At 42.4% G+C, this 20,511-nt stretch overlaps 1 protein-coding gene across 2 annotated transcripts in view; it reads right to left on the reverse strand.

The window, feature by feature from the left end:
* PWWP2A (PWWP domain containing 2A) overlaps positions 1–20,511 on the reverse strand; it is a 38,470-nt gene that overhangs the window by 761 nt on the left and 17,198 nt on the right. Inside the window, exon 4 of one of the 2 annotated variants that reach the window (XR_004754373.1) lies at positions 380–460. Coding sequence is in view for 1 of the 2 variants with exons in the window: in XM_035338614.1 (XP_035194505.1) it covers positions 10,632–10,645 (14 nt within the window). In the remaining variant the exon portion in view is untranslated. Of the gene's footprint in view, positions 1–379; positions 461–7,946; positions 10,646–20,511 lie in introns of those variants that run through there. The other variant, XM_035338614.1, reaches the window with a different exon arrangement.

A 20,511-nucleotide genomic window follows, 5' to 3' on the forward strand; every position in this document is an offset into this window, starting at 1 on the left:
GTTAGAATAGAAACCTCTGGACTGTATTATCTGACATTACAGCAAGCTTTCCTTTAGGTAAAACTCCAATTAATTGCCTGATGGAAGCCCTTTTGCATTGTCCAAATCCTAAACAGCTGCTTTTTTTGTTGTTTCTTTTTTTTTGGCTTTTTATTTTTAAAGGGATTTTTTTATGTCTAAATTGGTCATCACCGCTGCCAACAGAAGGGTAATTGGTACTTCCTCCTGTTGTAATTGGCCACAAATGCACTGCATTGCCAGGGTGTTTTGAGGTGCATGCAGTGGGTTTACAACCTCTAATAGGAAAAAATGTTTTATGAAACAGTATTTTAAATATAAATGCTCTAAACCAACAACTTCCCTTGCTTCCAATAGTTACCTTGTCTTTTCAACAACCATTCCTTTTTTCCACTTGGTGTTGTCTGTCCTCAGCTCCCAGTCTTTGTTCCTCCTTATTCCTCTGCAAAAATAAATGCTTTTAGTACCTGGCATTTTCTCCCTGTGCATGTTTGCATAATAATGAGGGGCCCTGCTGTTCTTCTCTGTGAGCTGAAGAGACAGGGCTTCAAGTCTCCCTACAAAGAATTTTCTGCAGGCTTTCCATAGTTTGTGTCTTAGACCTTCATTTTTTTTTTTGACATTGAAAGGACATCAGAACTGATGCTGAGATTTGTCTCCCTTCTGCTCTATGTGTTCTTGCTCACTTCTTCCTTGTTTAAGTGCTCAAACACTCTGAGCCCTTTTGGCAACAGCTGTGCCAAGTTTTTAGACCTCTCCTAAGCCTTTTCTGGGCTAACTGGTTCCTGAGACACAGACCCCCCTTTCCTGCAGCTGCGGGCAAGTTTTCCTTGCTTGTGTTACTGCAGCTAAACACAGAATTAAGTCATGTTTCCTTTGGTAGGCCCGGCTTACTGAAAAATACAAGTTGTTTCGTATGATTTCCTACCACACTGTTGCTTACCGCCATTTTCAGGAGTGACTTTTGGTTTGCCTCTCAGTCACAGACAGAAGAGTTGACTAGCGGAAGGCCTGGCAGGATCTCACAGGAAGCATCCCAAGTTGAAGGACAGTGGAAATTTTTTTGAGATTAATCTACGATCCTTAATCTAAGTGTGCATCATTTCTTTAATATTGTGGATATTTATCTATAAATATTACATATATTGTTGAGTGCGATGCCAGGTAGTGCATCTCTATAACTAAATTTACTAAGCCTGGTTCAATGACAGGATCTATTTTTGATGGACTAACTCTGTACTGTAGCCACTGACTTACAGGACATGGATTTTTGTCTCTAGACAACATAATATGGTCCAAAGTAACATATCCAGGATGTCATACTTCAGAAAACTGAGTGTCCAGTCTGTCTCCATCACTTTAGCTTTTCATTACAAGGGCACCCAAAAAGTAGCTCATCCATTTGTGGTGGGACTGTTAGCACCACTTCCTGAGCTTTACCAGCACATCCAGGGCTCTGCCCAGTAGCCTCTTTAGTCCATGGTATCTAAAGTTGCTACTGCTTCTTCATTTCTATCCTTTCGGGACAGGTAATACCACATAATTGCCAGTTTAGTCATTACAGTACGTTACCATCTGCTACAGCTTGTATCTTTTGTTGTCCTCATTTGTGAGACTGTGCCAAGTTTCTTATTGTACTGGAATATGCGGAGTAAGTGCTCTCTGATAATTCAATGCAGGTTATTTACATCAAATTTAGGATTATATCACTTCTGTTACCTCTACTTTTTCTTGTGTGATGGGAATGGGATACCCAAGAGATGGGATACCCTCTTTTTTTCTACCACCACTCAATCCAGCTCCTGCATCAGACCTGGACACAGAGAAAGTTAACAGGGTGGGTGTTTGGGTTAGCACAAATTCAAACCTAAGTTACTTAAAATCCAGACAGACCAGGCCACAAGCAGGTGAGCTGCCCCAGCAGAACTTGCATGCTACACTCAGCCCACTCAAGCTGACCTTCCCGCTGAGGGAGCTCTCTGTGCCCTAAATCCAAGATGTGCAGTGACATATGGCTGTTTCCAAAGCCTGTCTTCACTTAATCACTGAGGTTGTACAGCTTCACAGACATCCCAGAAGCCGTTCTCCCTCCTGTGTTCAGCACCAGCAGCAGACACTTGCTGGGTCTCTGTAACCCCCCAGCCTTGTAGCTGTAGCTGGCATTTCAACGCTTGCACCAAGGCACACCGCAGACACAAGTAGTGGCAGACACACGAGGCTTCCAGAAAGCTCTAGGCTGTATGTTACAGCTTCCTGAGAAACCAAAGGCTCTTACTTATTCCCCAGAAAAGGCCTTGTCTAACAGTCTCCTCAGCAAAGGGCAGCCAGCCAAACAGCCACCAAGGAGGTCTCCACAAACCTCGTCAAAATCCTGTTTGTTTTTAATGCCCTTGGCCGTGCTTACCACAGCAGGGCGCGGGGCACCCCCGAGTTCTCATCCTGCAGCCTCTTGTCACATACCCTGGTGAGCAAACCCAAGGGGAAGTACCACTGCCAAGCCACCCGAGAAACAAAAGCGCTGCTTGCGCATCCCCGGACCGCCCACGCTCAGGTCTCAAACCCCACTGGGCTCCCTCACTGAGGCCGCTCAGGGCACCCACAGAGGCTGGCCCCAGAGCCTCTCCGGCAGCGTGCCCACACCTGTGCCTTGCTTCTCCTCCGGCTCCCAGGCCCACTGGCTGTGTCATTGCCCTTGTGGCAGAGCTGCTTACTGTGACGGTGCTGCCCAAAGCAGGGGAGCCCGGCCAGCTGCGTTAGAATTGCCCAGCAAAGCCACCGCCACTGTTTTCCCCTGGTAAAAGGATAAAAGCAGGGGGCATAAAAAAACCTCGGTACCCTGCCCAGAAGCTCAGCCGGATCTGTGGGGGTGTGGTGCTTCTGGGAGAGGCTGCTTGGCCCAAAGTGTTTTTTCCAGCTGATTTTGGGTTCTGACCATGAGAATCCTAAGGCCTGGTGAACACCTGCAGTTCCCTCCACCTCACCAAGGATTTAAGGGATTTAACATTGCTTTAAAACTTAATAATAATAAAAAGTTCTCCCTTTACATTGTAAGAGCTGTCTTTCAAAACACCAGTCTTAAGCAAGAGGCAACAGTCTCCAGTTAGGAAGAGAGGCCTTGGGACTGACATAATCCATGCCCATGTCTTACTGTCACCGCAGTGCCGCTGATCCCCACCCACCCAACCAGTAAGCAGGGATCTCAAATCCCTCTCAGCTCCTCACACCAGAATATTTAGGGTTTGATACAGGACCAAGCTTTGAAGCTGAATCCTTCCTTCCCTGATTAGCACGTTTCGGCGCAAAACTTCCTTGAGAGCTACCTACCTCTGATTAGCACAGAGGCAGCTGCAGAGAAGGGAGAAGCCGCCAGTCACCAGCTCCTGCGCTTTAATTAGCTGTGTTATTCCTAAGGGACTCCTGCAACAGCCAAGCGCTGCTGTCGGCTGCTGCAGCCAAGCTGCAATTATATCGAAGTACCACCTCCTTTTAACAGGAGGTAAAGATGAGTACAGGCACATTTAATGCACAGCATTAACGCGTTGCTCATTCACAAGCTTTCCCTGTTTGGAAGAATCCCAGCTTTTTCTTGTTCAGCAGCCTAATTTTTATCCAAGCCTGCTCAGCCTCCTGCTCGGCTGGCTGTGTGTACTGGGGGTGTCTTCTATCAGCAGAGGCTCTGGGTAGCCTGACTGTCAGAGCCACAGCTCGCATAGTAAGTTGTCAGGCTCTCAGCTGCAGTGGCATTCAGCCAGAGCCATCACAGCCTACCCTGACAGACAGAGCAAAGTCCTTTATAGCTGCAATGCCCTAAAACAGCCAAAAGCCATTAACCATATTTTTCTGACCCTGCATGTTCAGTGGTTAATCCTCCCACTTGGAGCCTTCACCATTTGCAGCTCCGGCTCCAGCCCGGAGGCAGGCAGGATTCCCCGTACCTGCCCGGTCCCAGCAGCTGGCCCTCGAGAAGGCCATTTACACAGCCACCTTCCCGACACGGACACGGCAGAGAGAAAAGAGGTTTGCCTTCCCTAACTCAAGCCAGACAGACACTGCGGGGCAGGTGGATTTCTGTTTTGTTTCTCACTCCTGATTGTGAACCCAGCCTGTCCAGCAGGCACAGCCCCGAGCGCAGCGGTGCAGGAGGTGGCACTGAACAACAGCCCTGCTGCCGGCTGACGTCTTTGTGAGGTGAGATGTTAGCGAGAGGGGAAATGGTATTATCCAGCCTGGTCGATAGATTTGAGCCTGGCTGCTGGAATAGCTTCCTGAACATATTCCTGGAGCGGTGATGGCAAGTACCGAGCGATAAAACAGGCCCCCGGGGAGGCAGCAGGGCTCTGCTGGGCTAATTGCATCCACACACCGCTCTCGACAATTGCATCTTTCTTTATCTCGGTGAGACTGACACATTTCCATTAGCTCATTTGGCTGCAGCATTCCATCTTGGGGCACTTTTCTATCTGAGAAAGGAGCTGCGAATTGCAGCATCTGGGAACCTGCAGAAAGAGGAGGCCAGGAGCACGGGCACTTCGCTGCGTTCGGCCAAGGGCCTGCCCCTGCCCTTCAGGTGACAGCTCTCCGACCCAAGGTACCTGTGACCCTGCATCAAATGCAGCAGAGGCGATGATACTTGCAGCCAGCAGCAAGTTTACTAAGCCAAGACGCAACCGAAATCTCTGATATAATTTCACTGTATGAATGGAAACATGATGTACATACATTAGTCCCTGTCCTCACGGCTTTGAAAAGGCAAACAGAGCAAACAGTGAATCACAAGAGGGTTAGCTTTCTCTGTACAGAGGAAGTATTTCTGGGATCTCATCTTTAGCACAGTCCAATATTCCTCCTTTTGCACTCCAGAGCCCCAGCCCTTTTCTCTGATGGCTTGGAGTACTTCAGTATTCGAGTGAGCCCTCAAGCAGGCACAGCCTTGGTTTAACGTTTAATGACCACATTTGGAAATTCCAGTCCCTAAGCTTTTAAGACTTGGAGCTCTTAGCTGAAAATCTGGATTTCAGTTAGAACTACCTCTCCTTGGCTTTGAATACTTGCCCAAAATTCAGAACAGCCCAAAAGCTGATACACTGGTCACAGCCTGCCCAGCCCTGAGCACCCAAGGCTTGGGCTCCAGCAAGTGAATAGAAACAAAGACCACACAAACACCCAAGGGAAAAACCTGAGCAGAACCATAAAACAGACTGCAGGATGCAAACAAAAACCAGCCAGCACTGTACGAACCAGGAAGTAACCTGAGCTTTTTTCGAATGCCATCCAGTAGGTGCTGAGCCTTGCCACGCTCTGCCTTTCCCAGGCAGTGCCTCCATGCAGCCTTTCCTGCGCAAAGAGGGAGAACGACAAATCCACTTCTAACGACTTGAGCAAGGACAAGAGAACAAGAGAAAAATGGTGACAGCGAGGGGCAGTTGGTACCAAAGCCACATTCAGGCAGGCTGGTTCCCAGCTCTGCAGTCGCTCGGAGGGCCGCGCATGCTGCTGTATCATCCTGCTGAGTCTCCTGGCACACTTGTTAGCATTTGGCAGCTGGAGCATCGCTGCGCCATCAACTGAGCCACAGGACGAGCTCCCTTACAGCACTGCTCACATCTCTACTGCGCTGCGAGCGCTCCATGCAAGGCACTACCACACCAACCTCGTGCAGCAGAGAAGCATTCCAAGCTTCTTGCACTCTCAACTTTCTAGGAATTGCAAAAGCAGCAGCAAAATGACTTTACCATGCAAATCTCAGCAGCCCCTTACACTCTTAATAGCCTTGGAGGACGCTGTCCGTCAGGGAAATGAGCCCAGCCCATCACTGGGGAGCACAAAGGCAACGCAGGAGAAGCCCCTTGTGTGATTTCCTTAACTACAGATGAGGCTTTGGGCAGATAACTGGCTTCCCTCTCACTGGGCTCCTCACCACATAATGCTTAAAAATAACGAGTATGTGACAGCGTCTGAGTTGACTACATCACCTCTCTGTTAGTGATTTATCTGATTTCCTAAAGAAGTCTTCCCATTGGTCTCACCCTAAAAGAAATCTTATTTCTGTGTGTCAATCCCTCATGTTTCAGCTGGCAAGTCATCGCCAACCCTCCTGCACCAGATGCTGCATTAAGCAGCTGCTACATGCTCTTTTGCCCTCATTAAGTATCACCCTTTTGATGCTTCAGGGAAGCAGTAAACATTATTACTGAGTGGGATTGTGTGGGACTGGCTTCGCTGCTGAAGGTTGGATTACTTTCATACTTTCATCACCAAACCGCTGGAGTGAAGATTAATCAATAGGGTAATTGCAGAACTCTGAAAGCTGTATGGCTAACCCCTCCTGTGGGTTTCACAGTCTTGCAGCAAATCCAGCAGGCTCCCACAGCGAGACGCTACCAACACAATGTTACAAAGGAAAAGCCATTAGTGAGCAATTACATTTCAGCAGGATTTCCCCTCTTCACCAAGCCCTAATGAGGATAACCAATTCAAGAGGAACTGCTGCAAGAATGAATGAATAATGAGAGAAAGAGGATGGGAGTTCCTGTAATCTGGACAGAATAAGAAAACACCCTGTGCAGGCAAAGAAAAACATATGCTGGAGCTCTGTTCCAAGCGACAGACAGACGTGGAGACTCGCTTACAGTTACAGGAGGCACCATCTGATTTCAAAAGTACCACAGAGGTCCTGGGCCAAGGTCAGAGTTGCTACAGACAGCATATGTGCATGTGCTCACTCCACTCCAAAGCTGAATCAATTCTGGGAAAGACTTTACTGCTGACAACAGGTCACTGCAACGAAATGCCTGACTTACAGGAGGGTTAATAGCTCTGTCTTGCCCTCTAGTTCCAGGCATACTGTGCATCAAAAGAAAATTAATACTACCTTGAAATAAGAACTTCCTTGAAATCAAATTTACCTGAGCAACTTTTTTTTTTTTTTTTAACCTAGGTGCTCAGTTACAACTAGGATATCTTTTCTTCACAGTAATAAAAATACAAGTGGGAAAAAATCTATATACATGCTATCTTATACATACAGAATAATCTCCTGCAGATTCTGCCACCTGAAGAAGTGTCTCCCAACCTGCCCTCCTCTGACCACAGTGCCAGAGGCGCAGAGCCCCGTTTCACAAGGCAGCTGGTACAGCACAACCTGCTCCCCTCCTTTAGGGCACCTCGATGAGACAGTGCAACTCAGCACAAGGCATTTCCTCCCCAAACGGAGAAACACCCTATTACACTTACCTGGACAACTTGTCTGAAACTGTTAACGCTGCGAGTGAAAAACAGTCAAAGGAGAGGCAAGCAGGCGGGGCACAGGTATTCAGAGGCCAAGCACGCCCTGTGCTCCTGCTGCGTTGTGCCTTGCTGCAGCTGTGATGGCACGGCCCTCGTGTGCTTCTGGGGAGATTTGCTCTGCACAGTGGGGCCAGGGAAGCCCTGAGCTCACCCCCAGCTCTGCAGCTTGCTCAGCACTCACCGACTGCACTGGAAGCACGGCTGAAGGGGCAGCAGCCTCCGAGCAGGACCTCCACCTTCCTCCTTCAACCGGGCTGGGTGCGTCTCAGTCACAGCCATGAAATGGGGCCATCAGGATTTCTTTGTACCTGTCTCTACAAAGCATGGATAATCTTGTCTCATTAATGACACAGCAAGAAAAAGAAGAGCTTTTCCCCCGTTCCTTGTGGAAAGCATCTTGCTAGCTGAGCGTGACTTGGCATCTTTTAGCCACTGTGGTGAAATGTAACCTTGGATAGAGATTTGTCCAGGTGATTCAGTTCCAGCAGTGGACTAGTAAGCTCATTTTAATCTTTGTTTAATTCAGGGAAAAGAAGAAAAAAAAAAAGAAAGAATAAAAAACAGAAATCAAAGGCTTTTGAGTCAAGGACTAATAAAACAAGGAAGCTAAGACATCAAAACATTATTCAACATTATTTCCCTTTAAAAGAGCACTGAAAAAAATCAAGGCTTTATTTGAATAAATGTTACACAACATTCTTTATCATTTACTTCTCAGCAAACCTTAAAGGATGAATCATATTTTCCTCATTCAAGTCTACAAAATGAAAGAGGCATAGTGACCATTCAATATACAGACAAGAAGGTTGCACGGAGCAAAGCTTAAATATTAAGCAACTAAAGCAAAAAAAGTGAAAAGCAATACATTACTGTAATTATCTATCATTAGAATATCCCTGACAATTTCATTTCAAAATGAAAATCTGGTTTCAAACAAAATGGCTGCAATACTTTCTGCAAAAACAAACGCAAGTACAATTAGCTACCTTGTCTATTTTTATGCTATTTGCTTATATACCCATATTATCCAATGCAGAGACCTGCATCACTCTTGAATGTTTTTGTTTTTCTCTGTATTTCAGCTGCTGTGCACAAGCGCTCATGACGATGAGGAAATAAGAGCACTGCTTAAGAGTCAGATGTCACACAGGCAGGCACTACTGGCTTCTACTTACAACATCAATCAGTTTTCAATCCAATGTGCAATAACCCTGCTATTACAGTCTTGGGCCTTTTTCCTGAGCAGAAACTGTTTTGTGCCATGTTGTTTGGTGGCTTCTCTTTTGTTTGGTTGTGGGTTTTGTGTGTGTGTGTGTGTGTGTATTAAAATGTTATTTAATAGGCCAAGACCCTTGTACATTATCAATACAATCAGGGTTTAGTGACTAGAGGGTGAAAGGCTAGCACATACTCTGTACCAAACTGCTTCCCCTTTCACCAAATCAGATATCTTCATTTTTCTAAATTCTAGTTAAATCTGAGGCCACAAACAGGACCAAACCACTGATCCTCTTCTGACCGGTGAAAAGGAAGAGCACTGTAAAATATTAATCTGAAATTTTAAAAAGTCATATTTTTTTATGAAAAATGGTACAATTTGAACCTACTGCATAGCATTATACCGCTATTTGTTAAAAAGTAGGCAGTAGTATTCAATTTCCGGCTTTATAAATAAATTACCTCTTAAAAAAAGGAATTGAGCAAACACTAAGCATGACCTGGCTCAGTGTGTGTGCGAGACTGATACACCTTTCCTGGATCTGGAGGACTGTCCTCACCTCTCACTTCCCTCTTCCCCGACTGCTTAACAAGTTTAAACCTATTGCCAACACCAAAGCCAAACAGTGGAGTTGTCCTCACTTCAAATTCAGTGTTACTTAATTCAGGCGCCATACTTGAAGGCTGTGAAACTGTCTTTGTGCTGATACCAATGCTTCTCGGAAAGGTATCTTTCTTTTTAAATGATCTGGACAAAGACACTATTTTCTCCAATTGAATCAGGATACTAAGGAAGAAAAGAGTTTAATACAAGTCTTTTCAGTTCTCTAGAAATAAAAATTTGTCTTTGAGTAGATTATGCGCACATTTTCACTTCAAAACAAATATTTTCGCAGGTTATATAATAAATCCCCAGTTAAGAGCATTGTAATAAATGATACTGCTGAGAAAGTGTGCACACAATGTCAAATAATCAGTGACAAATAAATTAATATTTAATAACTCAATATTTCAGCAGCGTGTCCAGCATTCACAAGCTCCACTGAAGTAAGTCTTAGCAAACACCTTTTTGGGGAGGGGAATAAAATGGATAAAACCCACTGGGTTTGGTTGTTTTTGTTTTTGTTTTTTTTTGATTTACAGCTATTCAAACAAGTCAATGTAACTGAGATCAACAACCATCAGAAACACTAATAAAACCTTTGCTCTGGTTACCTATCTGAAAAATATTTTTGTCAAAAGGAAAAATTAACCCATGATTAGAAATAGAAATGCCATTCCATTTAATCACACTCCATTCACAACTCCCATCTTTTTACAGTATCATAAGCAAAACACTACTCTCTGTTGTAGCCCTTCTTAACGTTTTTCACAATCCTCAATTCCCTGTTACAATAGCATAAATAAAATGCAACCATATTCACACAGAAGGAGCTTTCCCATAATACAGAGATACATGGAGTTTGTGGTCACTGTCCTTTCCATCACCTCTATGGGAAACATTGGTCTCATATAGCAGGACTGTTCATATTTTACAATACAATTGGTTTTGGACATGCTTTTGATCACAGGTCACAGCTCTGCTAACACCTGCACTAAATACTAACTAAGCCTCATAGAATGGAAAATTGCAATGCTAAAGTTAAGAATTCAAATAAAAGTTCAAAAGTTACAGTCAACTTCCCAGGCAATTGGCTCCATCACTGGCACCTATCAAAACATACAAACGTGACTGTCACATTACAAAAAAAAAAAACAACAGTTATTTGCAGTGATTCTTCATACTAATAATTCAAGTGGTTCCTTGCATGTAAGTGTCTTATAGTCTTCAATAATTTCATGCGTCATTTATTGCAAAAAAGTTTTATAAAATATTTCCTAACATCTTTTTAAATTTTAAAGAAAATGTATATTAGGAACAGGTGCCCTAACTGGGTGCTAGGGGGTGCTTTAACATATTTACCCCCCTTTCCCCTTCAAAAAATGTTTACTACTTGGTGAAGATTTCAGAGGAAAAATAGGACAATTCAGTCTCAGATTTCTTTCAGTCCTGATGAGCTGGTGCTCTTCGTGGCAGTGTAGTGAGGTTCCATAAAAACAGCAGTTGACTAGTGTCTCTGAGCTGAAAAGGGGAGAGAAAGGGAAAACGGTTAAATGCCTTCCAGAATATATTGCAAAAGTAGGTAAATAAAATCTGAGGTGGCCAGAGAAGTTACCGGTTCGCCTGCTCAGCTTTGTGCCTTGTGTGCAGAAGACAAAAAAATATATTTATGTTATCATAAGACATACACAAGTGAACAAACTCCTCAGTTGACCGGAGTTTTAAGAGAAGTTACCGTACCAGTCCATTACGTCTCACCCCGTTTCAGCATCAAGAGAGAACTTGTATTTTTAAAGATGTTTCGAGGTTGTTAACAAGGGAAGGAAATTAATACACAAAAGCTATACAATGATGTATAGTTGACAGAATAAAACTAAAACTGACGCTGTAATGCCACTCTGAACGTGAGACCTAAGGAATGCATGGGAGCACGAAAGAATAAAGCTGCTCACCGTGTTGCTTATGTTCTCCCACTTGCTCCACAGAACCCAAGCAAAGTGGTAAGGCAGGAGAAGCAGTCCAAGTAACAGCTTCTGCATGAGACCACCAGGGCAGTAGAGAATTAATACAGTCTGCACTGACTTGTGTGGTGGAGAAAACAGATCTCTAAAAAAATAATACTGAAGTTGGAAGAGGCCTCTTAGAGGTATTCTGGTCCAACCCCTTTGTTCAAAAAATACACAGGAGAACAAAAGAGGTTCCAACAGGACCCAGCCAGCCGTGTTGGCTCCTTCTACCACTATGCTCAGCTTCAGACTGCTGGAGCTATTTTAGATGCATATGCACATTTTGCAGTACTGGCAATGGCATTCTGAATAATCCGGCTGAAACTCATACTGTGGATGAGAAAATCCTAAAGTTCTTTCTGAACAGACAATTCTGAACAGACAACTCCCCCAAATAATATCCAAAAGAAATATATATAAAATGAGAAGCAAAAGAGAAGAATTTATGAAAACAGGCCTTACTCTAGAGGAGGCAGGGAAGATAACAGGAGATAAATGTGGAATTTGTCAACTGCTCAGTTACTCATTATGCCACAAAAGGACAACAGAGAACACATCGTATGCAATGAGATATAACTCAAATAGGAATGAAATTTTGGGAAAGCTGATACAGAAAAAACAAGGACTAATTACAAAATGTAACTGGGCCAGGCAAAGATGCACCTAGGTGCTATACTTATGACAGCAAACATGTAGGCATTCATTTTAATACACAATAGATCATTTGGGTACAATACTCAGAACTGATACAGAATTAAACCTATTTTAAGTGTGTTCCATTCCGAGATGCATGAAATAAACCTGCAGAGCCATTCTGTAAAGAGAAGGATGCCAGACAAAGTCCCCCCATATTCAACAGGACTTCTGCTGGTGCAGGGAACTAAACACCGCAGTGCCCAGGCTGCAGAACAACCAATACTGGGCCTTCAAGCATACAGCCAATACAAAATTCTCCAAAATGAGATTAACATTAAATTAGTACCATGTATCCATGAAGTCTTGAAAAAGAAGTACTTTACAGTATGTCAGAGAACCAAATGCTACTGAGAAATATCAAAAATCCTACAAAAAGTTGGATGACAGTCCAGCCAGTGTGTCCAAGCGCCTGTGCTCCCCAGCTCGAGCCTCAGGGACGCAACTCCTAGCCCGCAAACATCTGTGGTCTATGAAGGGACAAGGCAAGACAGGAATCTGGTTATCTGAGCGAGCGCACAGCTACAGCGACGTCCGAGGAAACAAAGAGCTAACTTTACAGTGGTGTTCCCTCCTTCTGAGGACAGGCAGTTTTGGTTTTGACACTTCGTGTACCAACCTAGTGATCGATGTGGTTGCAATGCTTTGCAGATCCACACGTGATAATGCCTCCTGTGTACCGCCACCAAATCTCAGCTTACAGAAACCAAAACCAGTGCATATCCACTATCTAATCCCAGACCTAATGCAATGATGTAGTACTAGATCGCACCTTTTTACATTACTGTATTAGAGTAAAAATCATGACTTCTTCATGTAAACCAAGCTCTGTTTACAGCAACTGTAGATTCTCCTCACTGCCCCATTTTCTCTCCATCTCAAGAGATACAAGGCACATGCACACGGCCACATCAAATCCAAGCAGTAAGTACATACTTGGACTAGAATTCACAGCGTTGTTGAGTATTTGCTTGGCTTTAAACACATGCTTTGTATTTCCTAATGGAGTTAGGCACGCATTTCAAGTTAAGCATGCATGTTAAGTGTTTCCCTAAATACGGGTTCTCCCTCAGATCTGGGGTTGGAAAGAACACGGGAAAAAAAGATAAAAGAAAACAAGCTTCATTTTCCTAGAACAGTGGCTTGCTAACTACAGTCCATATGTCAACCAAGTTTTTCCACCAAGGTCTTCCTGCTCATGTTTTCAATTATTTTCCTTCTTTTAGCTATTAAACTTCCTTTTAAAGAGACTAAAAAGTTACTAACTTCTTTTCTAATATTACTTTTACACATCAGCAGTGCCTATAATCATAAACAGCAGATGAACTGCCACAAGGTAGTTCTTACTAAGATGTGATCCACATAACAATAATGTTTGATGATGGCTGGTTTTAGACAAAATCTTATTTTTAAATTATTCTTTTTTTACCTTTATATTATGCCTGCCACATTATTTAATCTGATCACTTAATGCAAGTCTTAAGAGAAACAGCATGGTTGTTTTCAAGAACATGCACATACATCCTGACATCAAGGCAAGTCAGGGGGAACAGCTATATCTGAGGTGTTCAAATAGAAGAGGGTAATAAAATAACCAGCAGCTCACCACCTCTGGCCCAGCCAGTGCCTCCTGGCAAACGTGCCCTTCCCTCAGGGCAGGGAAGGGAGCAGACAGCCCTGCCCCTGCCACGGACAGCTCCCACCTGAATCCGCAGCGGGCTGTCAGACACTGCAAGGGAGCAGCAGGACTCAGGGTGATGTAAAATGCTGCCAGTCATTGAGATCTATGGTAGACAAAATCTGGTCAATGGAAGTAGAGATATTGTGACGTTTTAAAGAGGGAAAAAAAAAAAAAAAAGTAACCTCCGTGTCTGCCTGAATTCTTACCAAGTAGACTACTTTTGCTGCCCAGAAAACACCATACCATGAAAAGATACTAAAAAAAAATCTGATAGTAACTTCATGTGCTTCAACTAGACCTTACCAGCAGAGTTTACCTCCACAGGAAATAACACATCATTTTGCAAACAACCTAGCAGACAGCAAAACAAAGTGTCAACACCAGCAATGTACCTATGCAAACACTGTACTGCCCACAGAAGGCTTTGGTGCTCAAAGCTGGAGCAATACTCCAAAATTGTGCTGCATGAAGTAACTCTAAAGTTAAAATTGAAGCAATTGCTTATAGTTAAAAAATAAAAATAAAAAAAAATGGAGTAAAAAAAAAAAGCAAACTTAGGGCACTGTCGATTCAAAATCAATGGCATTTTACATCCAGTTTGTAATGAAGCCTGTGATAAACCAGTTTTAGAGAGAAAGTAAAAAAACACATTTGTTGAAAACTACATTTACTGAAAAAGGAAAGCAAGCATGACAGCTAGGCAGATGACTTGCCATTGCAGCCATACAGCTGGTAGTCAAATCCAATTAATCACCACTCTCTTCCATGTCTTAGATTTGTCTTGATTTCTAAAATGTGAAAAACAGCAGCTATTCCTCTCTGTTTTAGGACATGAAGCAGATGAGACACCAGTTTTCCTTTCCAGGTAAAAAACATAAAGGTGAAATTGCATCTTCCTTTGGCTTTGTGTCTTCACATACAACTGTGCACAATTGTGTACAACTCATTAGCAATAGTCAAACTACCAAGCATTTCTTTACTATAGTAATTAAAGTCACTTAAAAGCAGATGACTCTCAGTTGTAGAGTATATTGGAGTCTCCCTGTATGCTGCTTCACTTTATTATAAGTATTCTAACAACTATCCCCATTTGGCTCCTCAGCCTATAAACTGAAATTCAGAGCCTTTCTGGCAGTAGCAGTACAATCTTTGTGGAAAAGATTATAGTATGGAAGAAATCTGAGACAATAAAAGGTGAAAGAGCAATGGACCAGCTGCTCACAAGCCTGTTATGATTAGGAGCCAAAGATCCAGGGAAAAAAAGTTAATGAAAAATATAGAAATACTCTATTGAAATCAATAAACCTAACTATTGCAGAATCTGCTATTCTAATACATACTAAACATACACTTATTACCTGCATGTTTGGGAAAATTCATGAATACAGAATATTTTGAGATGGATCCTTTGTCTTGTAGCCATTATGTGGGTGTTAAGAGTACTGTGTGTGGATTTAGCAGACCAGCGAGGAATAACTGTGGCTGGGATTGCTGTAAGGTACATAAACTGACTAGGGGGTGTCTGATCAAAGGGGCTGTCCAGTCAAAACTACTTTTATCTGGATCAATAGCAGTGTTTTGTATACAAAAGGTTTCGGGCATGAATAAATGAAATAAGTCTCCTTGGATTTAGTGACTGAAAAATAACCCCCCACATTTGCAGTTTCTTCTCTTACTACCCCCACCAGCTATATTGTAGAGGAACCTCTCTCATCCTCACGGTTTCCCTGTGGCACACTGTGCATGTGCTGGCAATGCAGGGAGCAAAGGTACAAAGAGCCGAGGTGCCACAGAGCACCAAGCGGCCCCAGCTCCTCAGAGCGAGCCACCATGCAGGCCGCCTGCCTCGGCTCCTCATCTGCCGCTGCATTCCCCGGCCCTGGTGCATGCAGCAAGCCGCCCATCCCATCAACTTGTGTTCATTCACTTCCCCATATCAGTGGTGGCCGGTAGATCAGCGACAGAGAAACCCCATCCTCCCTGTGACAGGCAGCGTGCCCGGCAGTCTGGCCTGAAGTCACTTCGTCCAGCTGCTGGACTCTGTGGAGCCACCACAAAAACCACCGGCAGTGAGAAACGTTAGCATGTGTGTCAGGACAAGCACGGGCACAGCTGGTGGCCTCGTGCTGCTGATGTTGCCCAAGTCTGCCCTGCTGCACCCCGTTTTACACAGTCGCTTCCTTGGGAGTTATGGCTGAAATACTGACTTTTAATATGAAATTTTTCACAAGGCCAATGCATTCACTAATGGCCAGAGAGCAGCACTGCTTTTGAAAGTGTTTGTTTTGCTCTTCAAAGGAAAAGCAGAGAAACAATAGGCCAGCCAGCAAGGAGAAAAGGCAGCCGGGAAGGACAAGGAGAATAAAAATAGCACCATCTCCCATCAAAAACTTCAAAGGAAAAGATACTTAGTTCTTTAAGTGGATCTCCAAATTTTAAATAGTTACAGTAACATAAACAACTTCATCAGCTTGCTAGCACTGTCTACATACAAAACTCTGTAACAGAAGAAAGGGCAAAAGTTATTTAACTGCAACAAATTCAAAATTCCACTTACAAAGTCAAAGTTATGAAGGTATGAAGAGTTAAAATAGGCTTCTCTTCCAGGTAATTACTACAAGAAAAGCAGAACTGTCATATTCCCATACGGGCTAAGATGTTTTTCAGCAACTGGGCCTTAACTACAGGGCAAACCAAGAGCAATAACCCATTCTTCAGTTTATGTGCCTAATTCTCTGAAATACATAACACAGTACCAAGAATTTCTAAAAACCTGCCAAAGCCAGCTTTTGTATGTAAACCTATCAGAAGAGATTAGGTCCCTAAAGCCCTCAACGCCTCTAAAATCTCAAGGTAAGTGTTGTTTTTTCCTTACAATAATCAAATATTGCTAATGCAATACTACAACAAAGAATATTCAATGCTCAAAGCATTCAGCTATGATTTTAACAGCAATATATACTGGAAAAAGCAAAACAAAAGAACAACAAAAAAACTTCCCTTTTTCTCATAGAGAAATATAGGTAAACTGTGTGCGTGGAAAGGGTTATGGGAAGCAAAGGTTGGGGGGAGTGATTTTTATTTTATACTTGCACCATGTGTTTTAAAATTCTGAACCACTGAAGCAGTGCAATTAAATATTAGTGTTTCTAAAGCCAAACAAAAAAGATCCTAAATGATACTAAATAAATAAAGGATGCAAAACTAGCATTTAAGTAAAAATTTGCCTGGAATTGTACCTGCTTGCTTTACTGACAAAGCAAGTACCTTCCTCCTCGTGTACCTGCTCAAACACAGACAGGTGAGGCCATCAGGGCAGAGCCTGCCACCAGAATTATGCTATGTTTCCATCACTGAGTCTCTTGCTGATGGTAACAAGCTGGTGGGAACACGGCCTGCCTTCCAAATCTCAAAGGCATAGTACATGGCTGGCGCATGTAAGAATATTTTTTATTCATATTGTATATCTGACATCAGAACCATTAGTAAGCAAACATGAAAATTGACCTAGATGGTCAAAAAAACCAAACAACTCATTTAAGGTTGGCATATGATATAAATGATGTCATCCAAACACAATTTTGCATAGTAAAGGCCCCTTGGCAGGGATAGAGTGCAGTTCAGGAGCTTATACCAACTGTGAGTCCTGCACGACTGAGAACAGGACACACAGGGCAGATAACTCCCTATCTGTATGTTTCTGCAAAGATTCTCTTTCCTAAATCTGAGTTGTTAATTACAAAAGTACAGAAAGCAAAGCTATGACAGGGCCAGGATAGGTGATCGATTCTATCCCCTACCCAAACGCAGGATTAATTTAACTATCCAACTCCTGACAGAGGTTAGCCTAACCTATTGTTTCTAAAAGCTTGTAATTATGGAAACTATGCAACTCTCCCAAAAACATCCAGGATTTCACTGCTCTAACTGGAATAAATATTCTAGTGTCTAATCTTAATTCCCTGTCTTGTGATTTTAGCTATTAGTTCTTGTTGTGGTTGCAATTAAACAGAAATGTATTTCCCTTTTGTCTCTGCACCTTTCCGTCAGGTATTCGCAGACTTCCAATATCCTCGGTTCCATCAGCCCTTTATCCCTTCTCTGCCAAAATGGTTGGCATAGAAACTGCATTATGGTTGTTCAAAATGTGCACGGTCCTGGTTTTGAAAATAACTTCTCAAATGTAGCCCAAATTCCATAGAGCCATTTGTCTTCATACAGTGGAAGAGCAGATCCTGAATTTAAACTCGGAACGGGATCCTGATTCATTCCCTGCTCCAACATACACCCACAACCTGTTTTGTTAATATTATCCCTTTGAACCATGGGTAGGTAGGTAAGAAGTTTTTTGCACTGTGCATATGAAAACTACCTGAGAGGGTGATGTAGAAGACCCTGTATTATCAATTACATTTATTTTCCATGCCGCTACTTATCCTACTCCACACCAAGATCACACTAATGCTTTTTCCTGAAAAAATACATACGTACATGGAGCCATGGATCTGAGTTCCCTTCCACAAACAGTAACTGGCAGTGAGCCAGCTAGCACTGCAGGTCCACCTGAGAGTTATCCCCAGCTGCTGGATCTGATGCCAGCAACAAAACTGTGCAGGGAAAAAGCACGACACCATGGACAGCAAAGCGGTGTCTCCACAGCCAAGCCTGGGAACTGCTGTTTTTCCTTGCGTTCACAGAAGGGCAAGTGTGTCACAATTTGTTTTTTTATATACACGTGTATATATATAAAATATTCAGCTAAATATATATAAAGCTAATATATATATATATATATAATGCTTATATACATACATATATATAAAGCTAAATTACAGTATGGATCGGTATACATATTCCAGGTATTACTGAAGAAAACCTGAAACATAAGAGTAACTCACAGGATAACTACAAGATACCACTAAGATTTAACAACTAAAAAACAATCTCCAGAGATTTCTGATTTAGGGAAGAGTGACTGCCACACTAAGAATTTTGCAAAACCCCATCTAAATCACTACAAACAGTTCTTACCACTGATGTTGAAGAAAGATGAGCTCGAACAAAATCAGGTGCAAAAAAAAGGCTGGTAAAGATGAGCAGGGAACAAAAAAAACATCCTATAAGCAGATCTTATTTTGTCCAATTATATGGCCACATTCTATAAACATACAGTATAACACCACATTAAGGGAACTATTTAAACTAAAATACCAAGCTGTCACAGAGAACAGCAACTGAGGTATTATACCCGTTGAGTAGGAACTCAGCATTACGACTGTCAAGGCCGCAAAGCAGAGGTTCTTCCCACTACAGATTAATAATTTGAAGCTGAATCCACATCTCACAGGTTTGGATCTAATGCCTTAGACACCTTGGCAGCTACTACAAAAGCTGTGATACTGCAGGCCTCTACCTGCCCTGCTGCTAAATGTGGCTGATCCCTCATCACCACAGCCATGACAGAAGCCTTAAGGCATTTATGCAAGTAGGCTTCTGTTGGTATTGATAGCTTATTTTTATCTATAGGGATAATTGTACCATATTATTGCCAAATATAACCTGTCTGTATCTCCAAAAGGTATCCTACTATATCTTCTCTTTGAAAAAAAAATCCCCTCAGTAAACCAACTTCACATAAGCATAGCCTTACCTGACAAAATCTGGTAAAAAGCCACTCCATTTCCACAAGCTTGAATTAAATTCTAGATGAGGTTAAGTCTGAACAGTTGGCTGTGGGGCAAGGACACACATCACTAATTTTTGTCCTATAACATCTCTCAAATATGAGAACTATTCCTTCCTACTGCTCTTGCAGAATAACATATTAGTCTCAATGCTATTCTCCTAGTTCTCCTTACAGTATCACATCTAACTCAATATACCAAGTTCCTCTCTTTGCCTTCAGCTTCCCTATGACCTTTCTATTTATATAATTAAAAAGTAAAATGAAAATAAGAACGGAAAGATAAATCATCTAAGCCCTTAACCACTATAAGTTCTGTGCTGTGAGACCCCTTTCAAGTTTGTTTCTGAGTAATATCCAACACTTCTACCAAACGGCTTATAGCAAAAAATAGTCAACTACCCTTTTAGTCATAAGCTCACCGTACTTTTCTTCCAGTTCACACTCTTAATCTACAAATTAGCATACAGTGATCCCATTGTACTGGCTGAATTTGCTTGTTTTTGTAGGAATTTATTAGAATACAATTGTAAGAAAGAGAAGAACCAAAATGGCAATCATCGATTGTTGGCTTCTTTCTTTGCAGAGCTCTTCAGCCAAGAAGACTGCTCTGTCTGTGTACCTCACAGAACGTGCCTGAGGACAGATGATACTGCTACTGAGGACAAGCTACTTGGATTTAACTTTCAAAAACTGTGTTTGTGTTATACACTAACAACTTCAGCAAAAGCTTATAGATGTCAGGAACTGCCATTAGTTTCAAGACTAGGGAAAGTTAACCAGTTAACTTCAGAAGAGTTAATGAGGAACAAGCCCAGAAGTGAAAAAAGTAACTCATCACTTCCACTGATACTTTTTCAACCTAATCACACTTTGAAGCTTCTTTCTCACTCTCAAAAAAGTATTTTACAACATGCTGAGAAAAAAAGTCTGCTCGGCTTTGCACATTTGACTTAAATTAAACCCACCCCCAATGTCCCTGCTAGTGAGGTAGATGTCAGTTCTGTAGGTTTCAAACTAAAGATAACACTAAGAGGAAAAAAGTGGTATAATCAGAGATAATTATCTCATTTAAGTGTTGACATAAAATTACAACTCTGATTAGAAAAATAACAAATATTTGTTCAATTTCCTGTAGAACTCCAGAGAAATAAGCATTTCACATTTGCTCCCGACTTTACTCATGAAATGATCAAACTTCCTAACACCCCAAAGAAATCTTTGTGTTTTGACATAACTACTCTCTGACAAAACATTTTATCTAAAGATTTCCAAAGGAATAGTAGGCTTGTGTTAAAGACTCATTACTACCTATCATGTTTTT

This window comes from Oxyura jamaicensis, chromosome 13 (assembly GCF_011077185.1).
Source record: "Oxyura jamaicensis isolate SHBP4307 breed ruddy duck chromosome 13, BPBGC_Ojam_1.0, whole genome shotgun sequence".
NCBI lineage: Eukaryota > Metazoa > Chordata > Aves > Anseriformes > Anatidae > Oxyura > Oxyura jamaicensis.